This window comes from Nomascus leucogenys, chromosome 10, assembly GCF_006542625.1.
Source record: "Nomascus leucogenys isolate Asia chromosome 10, Asia_NLE_v1, whole genome shotgun sequence".
Lineage (NCBI taxonomy): Eukaryota > Metazoa > Chordata > Mammalia > Primates > Hylobatidae > Nomascus > Nomascus leucogenys.
The window spans coordinates 43,772,558-43,793,996 of record NC_044390.1 but is presented as its reverse complement, the minus strand read 5'-3'; the positions used below and the strand labels follow the sequence as shown (position 1 = coordinate 43,793,996).

The following is a 21,439-nucleotide window of genomic DNA, read 5'->3' as shown; positions in this document are numbered from 1 at the left end:
GGCAGGAGAATGGCGTGAACCCGGGAGGCGGAGCTTGCAGTGAGCCGAGATTGCGACACTGCCTGCACTCCAGCCTGGGCGACAGAGCGAGACTCCATCAAAAAAAAAAAAAAAACAAAAAAAAACAAAAAGATAGCATATGTAGTCAAACCAGAGACTGTCAGAAACTTTAGGTATATTTTTATCAGTGGAACTTTTCCTTAATGGAAATCCATTTTCAAAGTTAAATTCTTGTCCTTATCATAATAAGGAAAAACTCATGGGACCTAAAGTCAGTCACCCAGATTTTCGAACTGCTTTGAGAAGTGAAAGCATCTTAGGAGACTTTTTAGTCATGCAGAAGAGGTGGAAAACTTGAGTTGGAAAGCTTCTCAGGAGGTGGATTTTATCCTACTGGTTGTTACTAAAATGATTCTGTTTTCAATTCCCAGTTCAACTTTAGTTGGCTTACCACGAGTGAAGCGTGACAAGTACTCAGTCTTCAACTTTCTGACACTCCCAGAGACAGCTTCCTTGCCCACCACTCAAGCATCAAGTGAAAAAGTATCACAGCACCGAGGTCCTGACAGTGAGTAGGGCGTCCCGGGGGTCTCTGATTGACCAAGGCCTCAACCCCTAGCCTGTAGGAAGACAGAGTTAAAGGGTAGTTTAGTCCTAACAATATGAATGGTGCATATTCGCCCGCTGTTGAGGGAATTGCTCTTACTAATAACTTAGCTCATGTTGTAATGGTCCAGATGTTTACTCTTTGGGGTTGGGGCTCTGTCTCTGCCTCTGCCACCTACCTCCCCAGGACCCCGCACAGTGCCAGGCCACCCCATAGTAGACATGCTGACATTCTGAGTGAATGAAAGAGCGGTGGTGAAGAACTTGCCTTTTCCTTGGTAATGCTGGAGTTATATCTATGTCCTACCTTTCAGAATCAGGAAAACCATCCAGATGGGATACCTCTAAACATGAAAAGAAAGAAGATTCCATTAGTGAATTTTTAAGTTTGGCTAGATCAAAAGCCGGGCCACCTAAACAAGAGTCCAGCCCCTTAGTAAACAAAGAGGAAAAGCGTGCACCAGAATCATCCGCAAATCAGGTATTTGGGGCTTCTTTGCCACGCTGAGTGTTGCCCTTGCTTTTCTCTTTGGTGATACTTTCTCCTCGTGACTCACCAGCAGAGGCAGCCAACTATTGATCCATTTCCCCTTAAAGGCCATTTGGCTTGTTTCTAACTTTTGACTATAACAAGTAAAGCTGCTGGGAGCATTCATGTGCAGGTTTTTGTGTGAATATAAGTTTTCATTTCTCTAGAGTACAAACCTAGTAGTGGGAATCCTGGAAAATATGTACGTGTATATTTAATGTTATAAGAAGCTGTCAAACTGTATTCCAAAGTTATTTTTGCCTTATGTATTTTGAAGTGCACATCTTAGGTGCATATACATTTAGGATTGCTATTTCTCTCTTTTTTTTTTTTTTTTTTTTTGAGATGGAGTCTTGGTCTGTCCCCCAGGCTGGAGTGCAGTGGCATGATTTCAGCTCACTGCAAGCTCTGCCTCCCCTCCCGGGTTCAAGTGATTCTCCTGCCTCAGCCTCCCAAGTAGATGGGACTACAGGTGCGCACCGCCATGCCTGACTAATTTTTGTATGTTTAGTAGAGTTGGGGTTTCACCATGTTGGCTAGGCTGGTCTCGAACTAGGATTGCTATTTCTTTTTGGTGAATTGATCTTTTTTTTTTTTTTTTTTTGACACCGGCTTTTACTCTGTGCCCAGGCTGGAGTGCAGTGTTGTGATAATGGCTCACTGCAGGCTCGAACACCCAGGTTCAAGCAATCCTTCTGCCTCAGCCTCCTGAGTAGTTGGGACTGCAGGCACATACCACCATGCCTGGCTAATTTTTTTTTTTTTTTTTTTTTTTTTTTTTTTTTCAGAGAAAGGGCCTTGCTATGTTTTTCCAGGTTGGTCTCAAACTTCTGTTCTCAAGCAATCCTCCTGCCCTAGCCTCCCAAAGTGCTGGGATTACAGGCGTGAGCCACCATGCCCAGTTGACCCTTTTAACATTTTGTAATATCATCTTTATCCCTGGTAATTTTCTTTAGATTAGTGTTTGCGTAGTATATATCTTTTTCATCTTCTTTTTAACACATCTGTTTCATTATATTTTAAGTGGGTTCCTTTTTTTTCTTTTTTGAGATGAAGTTTTACTCTTCTTGCCCAGGCTGGAGTACAATGGCACTGTCTCGGCTCACCGCAAGCTCTGCCTCCCGGGTTCAAGCAATTCCCCTGCCTCAGCCTCCTGAGTAGCTGGGATTACAGGCAGGCACCACCTGCCCGGCTAATTTTGTATTTTTAGTAGAGATGGGGTTTCTCCATGTTGGTCAGGCTGGTCTTAAATTCTTGACCTCAGGTGATCTGCCCACCTCAGCCTCCCAAAGTGCTGGGATTACAGGCATGAGCCATCGCGCCCGGCTAAAGTGGGTTTCTTATAAACACCATGTCACTGAGTCTTTCTTAAAATACATTTTGATAATTTATATTGAACATTTGCATTTGATGTGATCATTGATATTTTTGGATTTAGGTGTATGATGTTATATTTTCTGTTTATTCCCACTCTTTTTTGTTTCTTTTTTTCCCCTTCCCTGCCTTCTTTTGGATTACTTGAATAATTTTTATATTCCATTTGAATTTTTCTATTTTTTTCTCAGTATTTTTTTTTTTAGTGATTGCTCTAGGGATTATAGTATACCTACTTACCTTTTTACAGTATACTGAGAATTAAATGTTTTACCACTTCAAGTAGAATGGAGAAGCTTTAGCACTATGTGGGTCCTTTTATTCTCCTCCCTCTATGCTGTCTTACATATTACATGTGCACACAATGAAAACGCCATCAACCAGTGGTGATCATTTTTGCTTTTAGTCGTTAAACATATTTTAAAAGAACCGATGCAGAGATAATAGCCTTCTGTCTTTAATCAGATATTTTCCATTTCTGTTGCTCTTTCTTCATCCTTGAAGTTCCACGTTCCCCTCACCTATCACTTCTGTCTGAGGAACTTCCTTTAGCATTTCTTTTAGACCAGTTCCAACAAGTGATTCTCTTAAATTATCATTATCTGAGAATGTCTTATATTTTGTCTTCATTCCTGAAGGATGTTTTTGCTGGATATAGAATTCTGGGTCGATAATTTTTTTTTTAAATTAAACTGCTACATCCTCCGGGCTTTCATGATTTCTGATGAGAAATCTTCAGCCATTCAAATTGTCCTCAGGCTGGGTGTGGTGGCTCACATCTCTAATCCCAGCACTTTGGGAGGCTGAGGCAGGGGGCTTGTTTGAGGCTAGGAGTTTGAGACTACCCTGGGCAACATTGTGAGACCCCATCTTTTACAAAAAATTAAAGAACTAGTTGGGTGTGGTGGCATGCACTTGTGGTCCCAGCTACTCAAGGGGCTATGGTGGGAGGATCACTTGAGCCCAGGAGGTGAACACTGCAGTGAGCTATGATCGCACCATTGCCCTCCAGCCTGGGTGACAGAGTGAGACCCTGGCTCAAAAAACCCCAAAACAAATTATTATTCCTCTGTATATAACGAGGTGATTTTTCCCCTAGCTGCTTTCAAGATTTTTACTTGGTCTTTGGATTTTAGCAGTTTGATTATGATGTGTCTGGGTGTGAATTCTTTTGAGTTTATTTTGTTTGGGGTTTGTTAAGTTGCCTGAATCTGAGTTTGGAAATAGAAGAGAGGCACAGTGCTCTACTGCATTTTTGGGGATCCTAGTAGCTGGGATTACAGGCACCCACCACCATGCCCAGCTAATTTTTGTATTTTTAGTAGAGACGGGGTTTCACCATTTTGGCCAGGATGGTCTCAATCTCCTGACCTTGTGATCCACCCACCTCAGCCTCCCAAAGTGCTGGGATTACAGGGGTGAGCCACCACGCCTGGCCCGGTTTTGCTTCTTTGACCTCATCAGCACATTGTACAGTTGTTGACTCGGAAACACCACAAAAATAAAAGCTATGTGAGTGATCACTGTTTAGTTGGCTGGTGTGTGGCTATGGATACCCATGTACATGAGCATAAACACAAATATGTGTGTCTGGGAGTGTATTCTAGAATGTCTCCTCCCTTTTACCATTGCCTCTGTATCCCTGACTCTTATTTCACTGTTAATACAGACAGTCAACAAAGGTGTGGACGCACAGGCTGAAGGAGAAGGGAGCCGCCCATCCATGGACTTATTCAGGGCCATCTTTGCCAGTTCCTCAGATGAAAAGTCCTCATCCTCTGAGGATGAGCAGGATGACAGCGAAGATGATCAGGCGGGCTCTGGGGAGGCCAAATTCCAAAGCTCCCAAGACACTGACTTGGGGGAAACATCATCTGTGGCTCACGGTATGTCAGTATTTCAAACTCGGAAAGACAATGACTCTAGGACAGCTGCTTCTCTGTTTACTCTATAATCTTAAACCCGAATGATTAGCAATCAATGATATGTAATCTTTTATATGTATATGTTTGTTTTTTTTTTTTTTGAAACAGGATTTGGCTCTCTTCCCAGGGTGGAGTACAGTGGCGCAATCTTTGGCTCACTGCAGCTTCCACCTCCTGGGTTCAAGCAATCCTCCCACTTTAGTCTCCTGAGTAGCTGGGACTACAGGCATGTGCCACCACCCCTGGCTAATTTTTGTATTTTTAGTACAGATGGGGTTTCACCATGTTGGCCAGGCTAGTCTCTAACTCCTGACCTCAGGTGATCCGCCCGCCTCAGCCTCCCAAAGTGCTGGGATCACAGGCATAATCCCAGTGCCCGGCTAGTTTTCCAGACTTTTAAAATTTTTATATCTCTTCTATCTGAATATATAGTAATCTGTTTAAAAAACAAGATTATTAATGTGAATATGATCATTTATCTTCAAGGTTTTTTCTTTGATAATTTATTTTGAGTGAAACTTATCTCCTGCAGTTCTCTGGGATGGGACATACATAGTCTTACATTCCTGATGGTTTGTAAGTTTTTTCCTTCTCAGATGGTCCTTTCTTGGGGACACATTTCTACTTTTCAGGTCTTAGGGGCGCTAGGCTATGTGCCTACAGGTGTACTAGGCACCCTGTACCTCAGCCATTGGTGCCCTTGGTTGCAGGCGCCCTCATGTGACTGACTTCCAGCTCCAGAGTTCACAAGGGCAACACCGGGGTCTGCGTGTTCGCTGCTGCATCCTTAGCACCTGGCAGGAGTGAAGTGGTGTGGGCAAGCATATGTTATCTGGTGGCAAAAGACATGAATGAAAGACTCAGAGAAATTAACTTGGGGCAGACAAATGACATGAACACCCTGCTGTTTTTCAGCTCTTGTGCCAGCACCCCAGGAGCCACCACCTTCCTTCCTGATACAAAAGATGCAGATAGATGAAAAAGAAGAGTTCGGCCCGCGGCTGCCTCCCGTCTTCTGCCCCAGTGAGTGCAGAGGCCTTTGGTTCGCCCATTTTTATCAGTGTGTGATTGCCCTGAGATGGGGACAGTGTGACTTAGAGCCCCCCAAACATACGTGCTTGCTTCTGGTGTATGTGTTTTCAGTCACGTTTTAAACCCGTTGTCTCCACCTAGTGCCTGAAATGATAGTTGTTTCTGTACAGCTTCAGAGACCTCCAAACTTGATTTCCTTACCTGCTACATGTTTACAGGAGGGTCCTAAGTATCTTAATTTTTGTTATAGAAATATAAGTTTCCCAACAGAACTTAAAGAAAAAGAGGCTGGCCGGGCACAGTGGCTCATGCCTGTTATCCCAGCACTTTGGGAGGCCGAGGTGGGCGGATCGCTTGAGGTCAGGAGTTTGAGACCACCCTGGCGAATTTGGTGAAAGCCCATCTCTACTATAATTTTTATAAAAATATAAAATTTTATAAAAATATAAAATTTTATAAAAATATAAAATTTTATAAAAATATAAAATTTTATAAAAATATAAAATATAAAAATTATATATAAAAATTTATATTTTTTATTTTTATATATAAAATTATTATTTTTTATTTTTTATATTTTATAAATTTTATATATTTATAAATTCATATATAAATTTACATATTTCATAAATTTATATATAAATTTGTATATTTCATAAATTTATATGTAATTTTATATTTCATAAATTTATACATAATTTATGTATTTATAAATTATATATAAATTTATATATTTATAAATTTATATATATAATATTTATATATTTATAAATTTATATTAATATTTTATATTTATAATAATATTTATAATAATTTATTATATTTATAAATATATATTATATATATTATATATTTATGAAATACATAAATGTATACATAAATTTATGAAATACATAAATGTATACATAAATTTACGAAATACATAAATGTATACATAAATTTATGTATTTCATAAATTTATGTATAAATTATGTATTTTGTAAATTTTTGTATACATTTATGTATTTCATAAATATATAATATATATTTTATTTTTATATATAAATTTATATATTTCATAAATTTATATATAAATTTATATATTTCATAAATTTATATATAAATTTATATATTTCATAAATTTATATATAAATTTATATATTTCATAAATTTATATATAAATTTATATATTTCATAAATTTATATATAAATTTATATATTTCATAAATTTATATATAAATTTATATATAGATTTATATATTTCATAAATTTATATATAAATTTATATATTATATAAATTTATATATTTCATAAATTTATGTATAAATTTATATATTTCGTAAATTTATGTATAAATTTATATATTTCATAAATCATGTATAAATTTATATATTTTGTAAATTTATATATTTTATATTTTTATATATTATATTTTATATATTTATATCTTATATATTTATAAATTTATATATATTTATTTTTATATTTATATTTTATATATTTATATATAAATATATAAAATATATTTAAATATTTATATATAAATATATAAAATATATTTAAATATTTAAATATATATTTTAATTTAATTTAGATATACTTTAAATATATTTATTTAAATAAAATATTTAAATAAATATATTTAAAATATATATTTATATATAAATATATATTTAAATATATATTTATATATAAATATATATTTTAAATATATATTTATATATAAATATATATTTAAATATATATTTATATATAAATATATATTTAAAATATATATTTATATATAAATATATATTTAAAATATATATTTATATATAAATATATATTTAAAAAATATATATGAATTTATATATTTATATATAAATATATTTATATTTATATATAAATATATTTTATATATTTATATAAATATATTTTTATTTATATATAAATAAAATTTTATTTATAAATATATATTATATATAAATTTATATATAATATGTATAAATTTATGTATAAATATTTTATAAATTTATATATTTTCTTAAATTTTAATATATTTTTATATATAAAATTATGTATTTTTATATATAAAAATTTTATAAAATATATATAAAATATAAAAATTAGCTGGGCATGGTGGTGTGTGCCTGTAATCCCAGCTAGTACAGAGGCTGAGGCACAAGAATCATTTGAACCCGAGAGGCGAAGGTTGCAGTGAGCCGAGATCGAGATCACGCCACTGCACTCCAGCCTGGGTGACAGAGTGAGACTCTGTCTCAAAAAAAAAAAAAAAAAAAAAAAAAGGAAAAAGAGGCTGGGTGCTGTGGCTCATGCACAAGCAGCAGTTTGGGAGGCCGAGGCAGGCAGATCACTTGAGCCCAGGAGTTCAAGACCAGCCCAGCCTGGGTGACGCAGGGAGATCCATCTCTATTTAAAAAAAAAAAAGGGCGGGCATGGTTGCTTACGCCTGTAATCCCAGCGCTTTGGGAGGCCGAAATGGGCGGATCACGAAATCAGGAGATCGAGACCATCCTGGCTAACACGGTGAAACCCCGTCTCTACTAAAAATACAAAAAAATAGCTGGGCGTGTTGGCATGTGCCTGTAGTCCCAGCTGCTGGGGAGGCTGAGGCAGGAGAATGGCATGAACCTGGGAGGCAGAGCTTGCAGTGAGTCGAGATCGCGCCACTGCACTCCAGCCTGGGCGACAGAGCAAGACTCCGTCTCAAAAAATAAATTAATTAATTAATTTAAAAAATATTAAAGAGAAAAAGAGAAATTTTTTTAAAAAGTATACAAAATTAGAGGGGAATTGCAAGAAGAGTATTTAAGACTCATATATTTTTAAAATTTTATTTATTTATTTATTTATTTATTTTTCAGGCAGGGTCTCACTCTGTCACCTAGGCTGGAGTGTACTGGTGCTGTCATAGCTCACTGCGTGACTTCTGGGCTGAAGTGATCCACCCACTTCAACCTCCCACAGTGCTGGAATTACAAGCGTGAACCACTGCATGCAGCCAAGCCTCCTTTTTTTCTCTTTCTCTTTTTCTTTTCTTTTTTTTTTGTTTTTTTGAGATGGAGTTTTGCTCTTGTTGCCTAGGCTGGAGTACAATGGCGCAATCTCAGCTCACCGCAACCTCTGACTCCTGGGTTCAAGTGATTCTCCTACCTCAGCCTCCCGAGTGGCTGGGATTACAGGCATGTGCCACCATGGCTGGCTAATTTTGTATTTTTAGTAGAGATGGGGTTTCTCCATATTGGTCAGGCTGGTCTTGAACTCCTGACCTGAGGTGATCTGTAGGCCTCAGCCTCCCAATGTGCTGGGATTATAGGCATGAGCCACTGCACCCGGCCACCAAACCTCCTTTTTACTTTAGCGAATGTAGCAAATACAATAAAATGGTCCTCTGAGAAGTAAATACAATCTATCCCCCATTCCGATCCCCAAATATCTGTCAACAACTTCTATTTAGTGCCATCTTAAATTGGCATCTCAAGTTAAAACATTTAGACTGGTTTATCGTCTCTTTGAGGGCTGGGTTTACAAACGTCTGTAACATGGCCCAGATATATAACATAAAAATATCATTATTCACTTTATAGTTTCCCATGGTGCCCATATGTGAATACTGGTTTGATTAGCTAACTGCTTTCAAAGATAGGATTAAAAAGCAGAGAAAAAAAGTATGAAGTTTTGATAAATTGCAGTGAATGTATTTCTTATTTGCTATAGTTGTTGACTTTTGTTTTATTTTGTTTTGTTTTGAGACAGTTTCACTCTGTCACCCAGTCTGGAGTGCAGTGGTGCGATCTCGGCTCACTGCACCCTCCACCTCCCAAGTTCAGGTGATTCTCCTTCCTCAGCCTCCGGAGTAACTGGGATTACAGGTGCCTGGCTAATTTTTTGTATTTTTATCAGAGACAGGGTTTTACCATGTTGGTCAGGCTGGTCTTGAACTTCTAACCTCAAATGACCCACCTGCCTCAGCCTCCCAAAGTGTTGGGATTACGGGCGTGAGCCACTGTGGCCTGGTTGTTCGGCTCTTTAGTTTCAAACTGGTATCAGCACTTGAAAGCCAAGTCTTTTATGTCCCTTTCCCATAATGTCTTTGATACCCTTGTAATAGTGACTTACTTTGGTCTATGGGTTATTTAGGGAAATGATTTTTGAAAAAAACTAGTGTTAAAAAAAAGTTTTGGGCTGAGTCTGGTGGCTCACGCCTGTAATCTTAGCACTTTGGAAGGCTGAGGCCGGAAAATTACTTGAGTCTAGGAGTTTGAGGCCAGCCTGGGCAACATAGATTGCATCTTTTAAAAAAAGAAAAAAGAAAAAAATTAGCCTGGTGTGGTGGTGCATGCCTGTGGTCCCAGCTACTCAGGAGGCTGCAGTGGGAGGATTGCTTGAGCCCAAGAGGTTGAAGCTGCAGTGAGCTATGATTCCACTGCTGCACTCCAGCCTGGGTGACAGAGCAAGATGCTGTCTCAAAAATAAATAAATAAGGCCGTGCACAGTGGCTCACACTTGTAATCCCAGCACTTTGGGAGGCCGAGGCGGGCGGATCACGAGGTCAGGAGATCAAGACCACGGTGAAACCCCGTCTCTACTAAAAATACAAAAAATTAGCCAGGCGTAGTGGCGGGCGCCTGTAGTCCCAGCTACTCGGAGAGGCTGAGGCAGGAGAATGGCGTGAACCTGGGAGGTGGAGCTTGCAGTGAGCCGAGATTGCACCACTGCACTCCAGCCTGGGCGACAGAGCGAGACACCATCTCAAAAAAATAAATAAAATAAAAAAAAAATAAATACATAAATAAATAAAAAGCTGGGTGCGGTGGCTCATGCCTGTAATCCCAGTACTTTGTGGAGGCCAAGGTGGGCGGATCACCTGAGGTTGGGAGTTCGGGACCAGACTGACCAACATGGAGAAACCCTATCTCTACTAAAAATACAAAATTAGCCAGGCATGGTGGCACATGGCTGTAATCCCAGCTACTTGGGAGGCTGAGGCAGGAGAATCACTTGAACCTGAGAGGCAGAGGTTGGGGTGAGCCGAGATCTTACCATTGCACTCCGGCCTGGGCAACAAGAGTGAAACTCCATCTCAAAAAAAAAAAAAAAAAAATTGAAAGAATTTTGGAAAAAAAAAAAAGGTTTGGGAGGTTGAATTTTGAAAAATCTGATTGGGCATGGTAGCTCACACCTGTAATCCCAGCACTTTGGGAGGCTAAGGTCAGAGGATCCCTTGAGTCCAAAAGTTCGATAACAGCCTTGGCAACATAGGGAGACTCTCACTTCCACAAAAAAATTAAAAAATTAGCCGGGTATGGTGGTACATGCCTGTAGTCCCAGCTACTCGGGAAGCTGAGGTAGGAGGATATGTGAACCCAGGTCAAGGCTGTAATGAGCTGTGATTGCACCATTGCCCACCAGTCTGGGTGACAGAGCGAGAACCTAAAAAAAAAAAAAAAAAAAGAAGTAGGACTACAAAATTGCAGGCATCTGTTAACTGAGTTGAGAAAATATTCACCCTTATGAAACATCTTGAAACTTTCCTTTTTTTTTCTTTTTTTTTTTTTTTTTTTTTTGAGATGGATTCTCGCTCTGTCACCCAGGCTGGAGTGTAGCATGATCTCGGCTCACTGCAGCCTCTGCCTCCCAGGTTCAAGTGATTCTCCTGCCTCAGCCTCCTGAGTAGTGGGGATTACAGATGCATGCCACCACGCCCATCTAATTTTTGCATTTTTAGTAGAGACAGGGTTTCACTGTGTTGGCCAAGCTGATTTTGAACTCCTGACCTCAAGTGATCTGCCCACCTCAGCCTCCCAAAGTGCTGGGATTATAGGCGTGAGCCACTGTTCCTGGCTGAAACTTTTCTTTAGGTGAAAAAACTTGATTTAATGCCTTTCACTGCTTCTACTATTGTGAATTTTTGTTGATTTAGTTACCCGGAAATTAATGACCTATGAAAACATTTTGGTCTGAATTTGGAGATGGAGAATTGAGGCACATGCAAATTCTTTAATGATTTTTAATGATTATATACATTATTATTATTTTTAAAAATTAGGTAGAGATAGGGTCTCACTATGTTGCCCAGGCTGGCCTTGAACTCCTGAGGTCAAGGATCCTCCTGCCTGGGCCTCCCAAAGTGTTGGGATTACAGGCATGAGCCACCGCTCCCAGCCCATTATGTTGTTTTGATGGTAGTTTTTTCAGTGTTTCCACTTATAAGACAAATTCTTATAAAATACGTTTTTGTAGAGAGAGGATGATATAAGAAGAGCTAACATTTAGGTGCCAGATTCTGAGCTTCGAGAATCATGGACATGGCCCTGTCTAGTCTAGTCTGTGTCCCTAAAAGGATTGGGATTCGTATTGTCCCCATTTTATAGTTGGGGAAACTGGGCCTGGGAGAGGTTAGGCGATGTGTCGAAGATCACAGTGCTGGCAGCAGAGCTGAGTTCCAATTCTGGTCTGTTTCTGAGCTTATCTGATGATGTTGAATTACAAAAGGCTTTGTGGGCTTTCTGATCTGACTTTATCTGCATCTGGCAGCAGGGGTCATGGCAGGATACTGATTGGATCACACAGGTCTTTGTTGAGGTCTCTGGCAGCTTTCTAAATACAGCTCTGCAAGGTGGTGTGCTAATCTGTTTCTCAGTGAGGCAGAAGCTAATCCGAGGGCAGGAGTTCTTCCTCAGTGTTAAACATTCCATCTACACTAGATGCCTGATTCAGCAGTTTAGGAGCTTAGTTTTGGATAGTCTTTGTTTTCGCGCTATATAGGTCCTGTGTTTATTACCTTTGTGTTTCAGATGCTCGTCAGACACTTGAGGTTCCTCAAAAAGAGAAACATAAAAAGAACAAAGACAAGCACAAGGCCAAGAAAGAGCACAGGCGGAAGAAAGAGAAGGTGAGAGACTTGTGTGTACCCCAGGATCAGTGTGGGGTGGGACCCGCTGGTCCGCCCCTAGGAGTGTCATATACCGCAGCTGAAGAGCGGATCTGGTTGCCAAGTCACAGTTCTCTCTGAGACTTAACAGAAATGTTGACATTCAATGCAAATGCTTGATTTTTCAGAAACATTTTCTTTTGCACTTAAACACCCCTCCCCTTTTTTTTTTGAGACGGACTCTCACTCTGTTGCCTAGGGTGGATGGAGTGCAGCTGCAACCTCTACCTCATGGGTTCAAGCAATTCTCCTGCTTCAGCCTCCCAAGTAGCTGGGACCACAGGTGTGCACCACCACACCCAGCTAATTTTTTGTATTCTTAGTAGAGATGGGGTTTTACCATGTTGGCCAAGCTGGTTTTGACCTCCTGACCTCAGGTGATCTATCTCCCAAAGTGCTGCGATTACAGGCATGAGGCACCATGCCTAGCCCTTAAAAAAACTTTTTTTGTGAACATTAAAAAGCAGAAAAAAGGGCATTTAGGGATCTTAGAGCAATGGGTGAGTATTAAATAATAAAACGATTTATTTCTTATTTATTCAATATTAAGTGAAGGTATTATTTTCAGCATTTCTCAGCTACTTTGTCTTTATTACAGTTTGAGATTTTAGTCCATCACTTGCCATTTGAAGTAAAAGAATTCCAATGGAAGGCAGGCATGTGCTTGCACTGTTGACGTCTCTTATTTCTTTTTTTTTTTTTTGAGACGGAGTCTTGCTCTGTGCCCCAGGCTGGAGTGCAGTGGCGCGATCTCGGCTCACTGCAAGCTCCGCCTCCCGGGTTCACGCCATTCTCCTGGCTCAGCCTCCCGAGTAGCTGGGACTACAGGCGCCCGCCAACACACCCGGCTAATTTTTTGTATTTTTAGTAGAGACGGGGTTTCACTGTGTTAGCCAGGATGGTCTCGATCTCCTGACCTCGTGATCCGCCCGCCTCGGCCTCCCAAAGTGCTGGGATTACAGGCTTGAGCCACCGCGCCCGGCAACGTCTCTTATTTCATCATCCATGTCTTCTTTTGGGTTACAGCACAGGCTTTTAATTAGGTTAATGTTCTTTTTTTTTTTTTTTTTTTTTTTTTTTTTTAACATTTTGCAGTAATTGTATCACTGCATTTTATTAAAGAAAAAAACAAAGGTTTACTCCAAAGAATAAAAAAGAGGGTATAGGTAAAAATTTAGAAAATACATGAACAAAATCTGCGCTTCTATTTGGGAAGGAGTAAATAATTACACGCTCTTTAGAAGAAAACTTAAGATGAGCTAAGGCAAGTTGTTACACAAATGCAACCACCCTCTTAGTCAACCCTGAACAAATGAAAACATACAAAGAACTATAAGATTGATTAGATTAGAAACATGCAAGCTTTTTCTCTAAATCTACAGAAAGCCATATTCTATACTGATATATTTTTCTTATCTTTGGATTAAAAAAAGAGCTAGGTGGTTTTAGAACTATGATCATGAGTTGCACTTATATTTTTTTAAAGAGTCAATGTGCTTCCTAAGGAAGTCTTTGGAGGTTGATTTACTGCAAGGTACTTAGAAAAACCTACAGTGGTCTATTTCCTTAAGTTAACGTCAATTCGCCATTTACTTAAGCAATAAAACAATAGCATTTTACGTTTTAATAACTCTCCAAACCAAAGTACATCAATACACTTCACAGAACCTTATCGGCACCTTATCAATAAAGACAGATCCATTTTTGAATAACAACTTACATTACAATATTAGGACAGTGCAAAAACATTTTCAATAAAGGATATGGTTAATGTTCTTGTTGGGTACCCAAAGTAGTCTGGGCTAGCAGCTGAAGAAATCAGAAACAGTTTCCTTACTGGCCACCAGAGGGAAGCACTCCCATGTATGGCGGATGACGGGCGTTCCCTCCTTTGAAAGGAAGAAAATGTGTGCCGACCGAATCTGTGTGTCCTTACCAGTGTATCTGCTGTTCAGTAACCTTCTGCCAGTTTCTTCCTTGTGGTTTTCCTGGGTGCCCGTCATCCTGACATGAAGTTTCCCAGGGGCCTGACAAAATCAACAAGTCAGGTTCACCGGAGGTGGCACAGGTCACCATGCATAAGATGTGTGGTGTCACGTCTTATGACACCAAGTGTTACAATGGGTCCTGTCTGCGCCTCCTTGGTTCTGCTGTGTCTGTTGCTGGAGGCGCAGCTGGGTCAGGGTGCGCAGTTGAGAGCGGCACAGCCGTCTGCCCTGTGCTGTCTTGTTAGGCTCTCACTCTCACTCACTCTAAATGAGGTTTAAACATTTTTTTGAATGACTCCATCACTGCAACCTTGTTAACCTTTCATTGTATTGAATTAAGGAGGAAAAAATACATCTGTTTTCCCCCACCACTATTTATTTTTTTACAGAAAAAGAAACACAGGAAGCACAAACACAAAGGCAAGCAAAAGAATAAAAAACCAGAGAAAAATAGTAGCTCCGAGAGTTCCGACAGCAGTGACAGCCAGAGTGACGAGGAAACCGCAGACGTGTCGCCCCAGGAGCTGCTGAGACGGTGGGCAGTGGAAGATGGAGGGTTTTTCAGAAACCTTTAGAGGCTTACTGAGTGCTTGATGTGTTTGCTTAGAGGCAAATATCAGAAATGAGAAATTGGTAGGCCCGGCGCAGTAGCTCACACCTATAATCCCAGCACTTTGGGAGGCTGAGGCGGGAGGATCGCTTGAGCCCAGGAGTTTGAGACCAGCCTGGGCAACGTAGTGAGACCCCATCTCTACAAAAAAACCCAAATTAGCTGGGCGTGGTGGTGCACACCTGTGCCTCCAGCTATTTGGGAAGCTAAGGTGGGAGGATCCGCTGAGCCCAGGAGTTGGAGGTTGCAGTGAGCCACGATCATACCACTGCACTTCAGCCTGGGTGATAGAGTAAGACCCTCTCTCTAAAAGAAAAAAAAAAGTGTGTATTAACTAGGCTTTTAAAAAAGTTTGAATATCTAATTATGTAAGTGATAAGTGAATGTATTACCATTATGAAAATTCAGGCCGGGTGCGGTGTTTGTATTCTCAAGGCTAAATAAGACTAGGGAAAAAAGTTGCTTTTATAAATGGTCTTAATATGAGGTGTGGCTGAGTGAGTCTTTCTGTGTTTTCAGGGTAATAGAAGAAGCATTTTAAGAACACAGATTGGCCGAGTACGGTGGCTCATGCCTGTAATCCCGGCACTTTGGGAGGCCGAGGCGGGCAGATCACGAGGTCAGGAGTTCGAGACAAGCCTGGCCAACATGGTGAAATCCCGTCTGTACTAAAAATACAAAAATTAGCTGGGCGTAGTGGCATGCGCCTGTAATCCCAGCTACTCTAGAGGCTGAGGCAGGAGACTCGCTTAATCCTGGGAGGCGGAGGTTGCAGTGAGCTGAGATCGCACCACTGCGCTCCAGCCTGGACAACAAGAGCGAAACTCCATCTCGGAAAAAGAAAAAAAAAAAAGAAAAAGCACAGATTAGGCAGTACTTCATTGTGGGTTATTGTGAGTGCATTTTATAGGTGCAGACATGCTGCCGTGATCTGGGGAGGCCTGGCATTCTCAGCCTTCATGGAGCTGTTTGGTTTTTCACTTCCTAGCTAACTTTCCATTTCTCTCTTTTCTGTTTTCTTTTCCAGGCTGAAAAGTCTTCCGCTAAGAAGGCAGTAATTGAATGCTGCCCTAGCTCGTCCTAGAATCATTTCTCCTCCGTGATGGAAGCCCAGTGATTGTTCAGTTAACGCATTGTACAGAGTGTATTTATATGTAAATTCCTGCTGTAAAATAATTTTTAAAACCATGACATTTCAAAGGCTGCCTTGAAAGGTCGCAGAAATTGATTTCTATTTTTAATTTCAGTTAGTGTCGGGGGAAAAAAATCCAGACTGAACAGTTTAATTAAAGTGGAATTTTTCTATTTTCTTCTTGATTTTTAAAAAATTTCCTGGGACGTTAAAAAAGAAGTTAAAAGTGAAGGCTTCTCTCTAGTTTTGTGATGAAGACAGTCTGGACTCACTGAAGGACAAGTGTGTGAGAAGGGGTGGTTGCTTCTCCTCCTGCTGTTTCTTGGGAGTGAAGCTCTTCCCTCTCCGGGTGGCTGGGTTGCTGTTGGTGCCTAGGAAGCCCCATGGGAGGGCAGAGCCAGGGCCTGGCAGGGGGCCTCAGCCTCTCAGGGTAGATGTCACTAAAGTGTCTGAGACAGGCAGGGAAACCAGGCGGGAGAATGTGCACCCATAGCCCGGGTTACACGGCTGCAGCTCCCTGCTCTGAGGCCACCTCGTGTGTACCAAGGAGACCTTTTTGAAAAATAAAGTGCAGACTAGGTGTGATGGCTCATGCCTGTAATCTCAGAGCTTTGGGAGGCCGAGGCGGGAGGATTGCTTGAGCCCAGGAATTCCAGACCAGGGGCCACATAGAGACCCCTGTCTCCACAAAAAATAAAGTACTGAGCATTTGTATTTTACATTATGAAAGTAGCATCATAGATCACAACAATTTTAAAAGCAGAAAGAAGGAAGAGGCCGGGTGCAGTGGCCCATGCTTGTAATCCCAGCACTTTGGGAGGCTGAGGCCAGCAGATCACTTGAGGCCACGAGTTCAAAAACAGCCTGGCCAACGTGGCGAAACCTTGTCTCTAATAAAAATACAAAAAAATTAGCCAGGTCTGGTGAGCATACACCTGTAATCCCAGCTGTGTGGGAGGCTGAGGCACGAGAATCCCTTGAATCCCAGAGGTGGAGGTTGCAGCAGATCACTTGAGGCCAGGAGTTTGAAAACAGCCTGGCCAACATGGCGAAACCTTGTCTCTACTAAAAATACAAAAAAATTAGCCAGGTCTGGTGAGCATACGCCTGTAATCCCAGCTGTGTGGGAGGCTGAAGCACGAGAATCCCTTGAACCCCGGAGTGGAGGTTGCAGTGAGCTGAAATTGTGCCACTGCACTCCAGCCTGTGTGACCAGCTGAAATTGCGCCACTGTACTCCAGCCTGTGTGACACAGAGACTCTTGAGTCCACCAAAAAAAAAAAAAGAAGAAGAAAATCACTTTTAGTTTTATCATCCAAAGATGACACCCTTCAATATTTTGAATAATTTCACCCTGTCCTTTTCTAGCTATGGGGCTGTTATCTGACTGGTGGTAGCATTTTATTCCCTGTCACTGTTGTTAGGGTTCTGACAGATATTTCCCTCATGCTGTTATAAATGTTGTAAACCCACCCCTAATAACTGCATCTTATTTCGTGCAGGGGCTACCGTACAACTTACTGACCTTTTCTGTTTTGTCATGAGGTGGGTTGGCCAGGAGCTGTACCCAGGCAGAGGACATGAAGAAATTGCCCTGTGACAGGAGCCAGGGAAACCACAGGGGAGGGCTCGAGGCTGGGGTGCTGGTTTTGCTGGCTTGGCCTGGTTCCCAGAATGCAAAGCCCATTTTTCTTTTTTTTTTGCAACCTCCACCTTCTGGGTTCAAGCCATTCTCCTGCCTCAGCCTCCCATGTAGCTGGAACTACAGGCGCACGCCCCCATGCCCTGCTAATTTTTGTATTTTTTTTTTTTTTTTTTTAGTAAAGATGGGGTTTCACTAAACCTGTTGGCCAGGCTGGTCTCAAACTCCTGACCTCAGATAATCCGCCCGCCTCGGCCTCCCAAAGTGCCGGGATTACAGGCGTGAGCCACCGCGCCCGACTGCAAAGCCCATTTTTCTATAGGTAACCTGTGGTGCGCGGGGTGGCACTAGTTTTCACCCAGCGGTCGAGGAGGCAGCGAAGCCGAGGGCCCAGCGTAGTGCACGCCTCTGAAGGGCTTGGTACGGGCGCGGGCGCGCGGCGCCACCGTTCCCATCCAGGCTTGTGGGCGGCCACCGGCGGGCCGGGCTTCGAGATGGCCTCCCCGCCGCGATGCTCCCCGACAGCCCCGGACAGGGAATGCAAGTTGCCGGCACCCTCGGCCCCCGCCAGCGAGTATTGTCCCGGCAAGCTGTCCTGGGGGACCCTGGCCAGGGCCTTAGGCCGCTTCAAGCTGTCGATCCCGCACACGCACCTGCTGGCCACCCTCGACCCCCTGGCCTTGGACAGGGAACCACCGCCGCAGCTGTTGCCTGAGAAGCACCAGGTGCCGGAGAAATTGATCTGGGGCGACCAGGAGCCTCTCTCCAAGGTCAGAACCGTCGCTGGGGTGAGGGGGCAGTAGCCTGTTCCCCAAACGGGAGGAAGGCGCTTGAGCTGTCGGGGGACCCATGGAAAACCCACCTGGCTTCACCAGGACCCCCAGCGAGGCCCTAGGCCCATTCCCCCATCTGTGGTACATTTGTGGGCAAAGGTCAGACCCAGCTGAGCAGGGCGTGCTGGGGATGCCGGCGGGGGCTCCCCGCACTGCCACCTGCTGGGGAACCAGGACTCTTCGCGGGGAAGAGGCTCTGCCCCACCATGTGCACCCTGACCCCATCTAGACCTTGGAGTCTCCTTAGGGCCAGCCACAGTGATGCTCCTAATTGCAGCCCAAGGGTCAGTGGCTCAGCTCTCCCCATCCAGGAGATACAGTTAGCGTCAGAAGAAACGGGAAACTCAGAATAATAATTAATAATAATAACAACAATGAATTGGGCCAGGCAAGGTGGCTCACACCTGTAATCCCAGCCCTTTGGGAGGCCCAGGTGGGAGGATCACTTGAGCCCAGGAGTTTGAGACCAGCCTGGGCAACATAATGAGAGGTCGTCTTTACAAAAAATAAACTTAGCCCAGTGTGATGGGGCGCACCTGTGGTCCCAGCCACTTGAAAGGCTGAGGCAAGAGGATCCCTTGAACTCAGGAGTTTAAGGCTGCAGTGAGCTATGATTGTGCCACTGCACTCCAGTCTGGGCAACAGAGCGAGACTCTCTCTAGAATAAATATGTATGTATGTATATATATATATATATATGTGTGTGTGTGTGTGTGTGTGTATACATATATACGTATACATGTGTGTATATATATATACACATATATATATATATACACATATATATATATATAGAGAGAGAGAGAGAAACTGGCTGGGCGCGGTGGCTCACGCCTGTAATCCCAGCACTTTGGGAAGCCAAGATGAGCAGATCACTTGAGGTCAGGGGTTCGAGACCAGCCTGGCTAACATGGTGAAACCCTTTCTCTACTAAAAATGCAAAAATTAGCTGGGCGTGGTGGTGCGTGCCTATAATCCCAGCTACTCAGGAGGCTGAGGCAGCAGGATCATTTGAACCTGGGAGGCAGAGGTTGCAGTGAGCCGAGATAATCTCACCCGTCTCAAAAACAAAACAAAACAAAAACCCAATAAAGAACATTCTCAATAAGTAGCGTTTCATGCTTGGCCTTGATTTAATGCACTCACATGCAGATGTCAGAGTGTGGTTTTAATAATTTCCTTGAAACCTCTGCCTGGCTTCCCAGCATATTTAAGATGAAGTCTGGCGATCTGCCTGTGGCGTTCCAGGCCATTTTGAATCTGGCACCTCTCCATGTTCTCCTCCCCCATCCCCCTGTCTTGCTGACCTATAAGCAGGTCTGGCCTCAGGGCTCTTGGCGGGTCCCTGCCCCACGGTATTGCGCTCTTGGGGAGGCCCTCCCTGACTGACCATCTAAAGTAGCTGGGGCCACTGTCTCCTCCGTGCCTCATGCCATGGTCTGACATCCCCGTTCCGTCCTCAAAGTGTCCTCTGGCTGCCAGCAACTGGCCCCTCGAGGTTAGGGACTTTGCTCCTAGGTGGTTGCTGAGCTGCAGCATCAGGTCCAGGCCCCATGGGGGAGGAGGCTCTCGAGGTTTATTTGTGGAACATGTGAATGAACGCTACACATAAGCCTGTGGTGGGCGTAGTGGAATGGTTCCCCCCTCTTGCTGATGTTTTTCCATGATGGAGTTCTAGGTTTTTTGTTTTCCTATTTTTTAAATTAAATTATATATTTTAAAAATTATTATTTAATTTTAATTTTGATTTTTTTTGTAGAGAGGGGCAGTCTCGCTATGTTGCCCATGCTGGTCTTAAACCCCTGGCGTCAAGCAATCCTCCCTCCTCGGCCTCCCAAAGCACTGGAATTGCATGCGTGAGCCACTGCACCCAGCAAATTTAATTTCAATTTTTAATGATAGTTCGGTTTTCCTAATGAGAGAGATAACCCAAACCCTGCAGGGGCGGCGGGGGCTGGGGTGGCCAGGGGCGGAGGCGGTGCGGGAGGGCTGCGCAGGTCACGTCCTGGGGACTGGGGCCGCTCCTGGGGTAGGGAGCGGACCCCTGCACGTGCAGCCCCTACCGGCCCGCCCGGGTTAGCGAACTCCCCCAGAGAAAAGCCCGGTCCCAGCTCTCCACACTCCCTGGCAACGGAGCCCGCGTTCCAGTGTCCCCGTGTCCCCGAGTCCCCTAGAGGTGGGGTATCCTCTCATCCTCTGCATCCCCACCTGTGCGTCCCAGACACCCCCCGCATCACCTGCAACCCAAAGGCCACTGCCACCCTGATGCGACCATCCCCTCACCCCTGCCCTCCTGCCGACCCAGCCCAGGACCCTGACACTGCCTTCCAGGCCACACCCCTGGTCTTGCCTCCAACATTCCCCCCACCCCCACACTTCCACAGCTCAACCTGGGACGTGTGGCCATGCGCGGGCGGGGGGAGGGAGGGGTGGGACATCTTCAGGCTTCCCCGCTCTGTCCTCTTTTTTTCCCCCAGTTTTACTGAGATATAATTCACGTACCATATAATTTAACCATAGAAGCTGCAGTGGTTTCTAGGGTATTCACAGAGTACTGTACTCCCCAGTTCCCCAATACCCATCCTGCCAACACCAGGCAATTCTACTTTCTGTCCATAGATTTGGCTATTCTAGACCTTTTATAGCGATAGAATCAAGCCATATGTGGTCTCTTGTGACTGGCTTCATTTCCTTAGCATAATGTCCTCAAGGTTCATCCATGTTGTAGCCTGTAGCAGTGCTCCCTTCCCTTTTCATTACCAAGTAATATTCTGTTGCATGGCCATGACACATTTTCTCTTTCTTTGAGATGGAGTCTCTCTCTGTTGCCCAGGCTGGAGTGCAGTGGCGTGATC

The 21,439-nt window shown here is 42.8% G+C and overlaps 2 protein-coding genes across 3 annotated transcripts in view; both read left to right on the top strand.

The window, feature by feature from the left end:
- The window catches only part of GPATCH1 (G-patch domain containing 1), a 51,374-nt gene extending 34,683 nt beyond the window's left edge, over nucleotides 1–16,691 (top strand). The window contains exons 14-20 of one of the 2 annotated variants that reach the window (XM_003275055.3): nucleotides 432–568; nucleotides 921–1,087; nucleotides 4,179–4,395; nucleotides 5,350–5,457; nucleotides 12,243–12,340; nucleotides 14,757–14,902; nucleotides 16,005–16,691. In XM_003275055.3, the coding sequence (XP_003275103.1) occupies nucleotides 432–568; nucleotides 921–1,087; nucleotides 4,179–4,395; nucleotides 5,350–5,457; nucleotides 12,243–12,340; nucleotides 14,757–14,902; nucleotides 16,005–16,035 (904 nt within the window). In that variant the 3' untranslated portion in view covers nucleotides 16,036–16,691. The remainder of the gene's footprint in view (nucleotides 1–431; nucleotides 569–920; nucleotides 1,088–4,178; nucleotides 4,396–5,349; nucleotides 5,458–12,242; nucleotides 12,341–14,756; nucleotides 14,903–16,004) is intronic. The other variant, XM_030820243.1, reaches the window with a different exon arrangement.
- Nucleotides 16,692–18,180: 1,489 nt separating this feature from the next.
- The window catches only part of WDR88 (WD repeat domain 88), a 46,904-nt gene continuing 43,645 nt past the window's right edge, over nucleotides 18,181–21,439 (top strand). Inside the window, exon 1 of the mRNA XM_030820242.1 lies at nucleotides 18,181–18,521. Coding sequence (XP_030676102.1) covers nucleotides 18,246–18,521 — 276 coding nt within the window. The 5' untranslated portion in view covers nucleotides 18,181–18,245. The remainder of the gene's footprint in view (nucleotides 18,522–21,439) is intronic.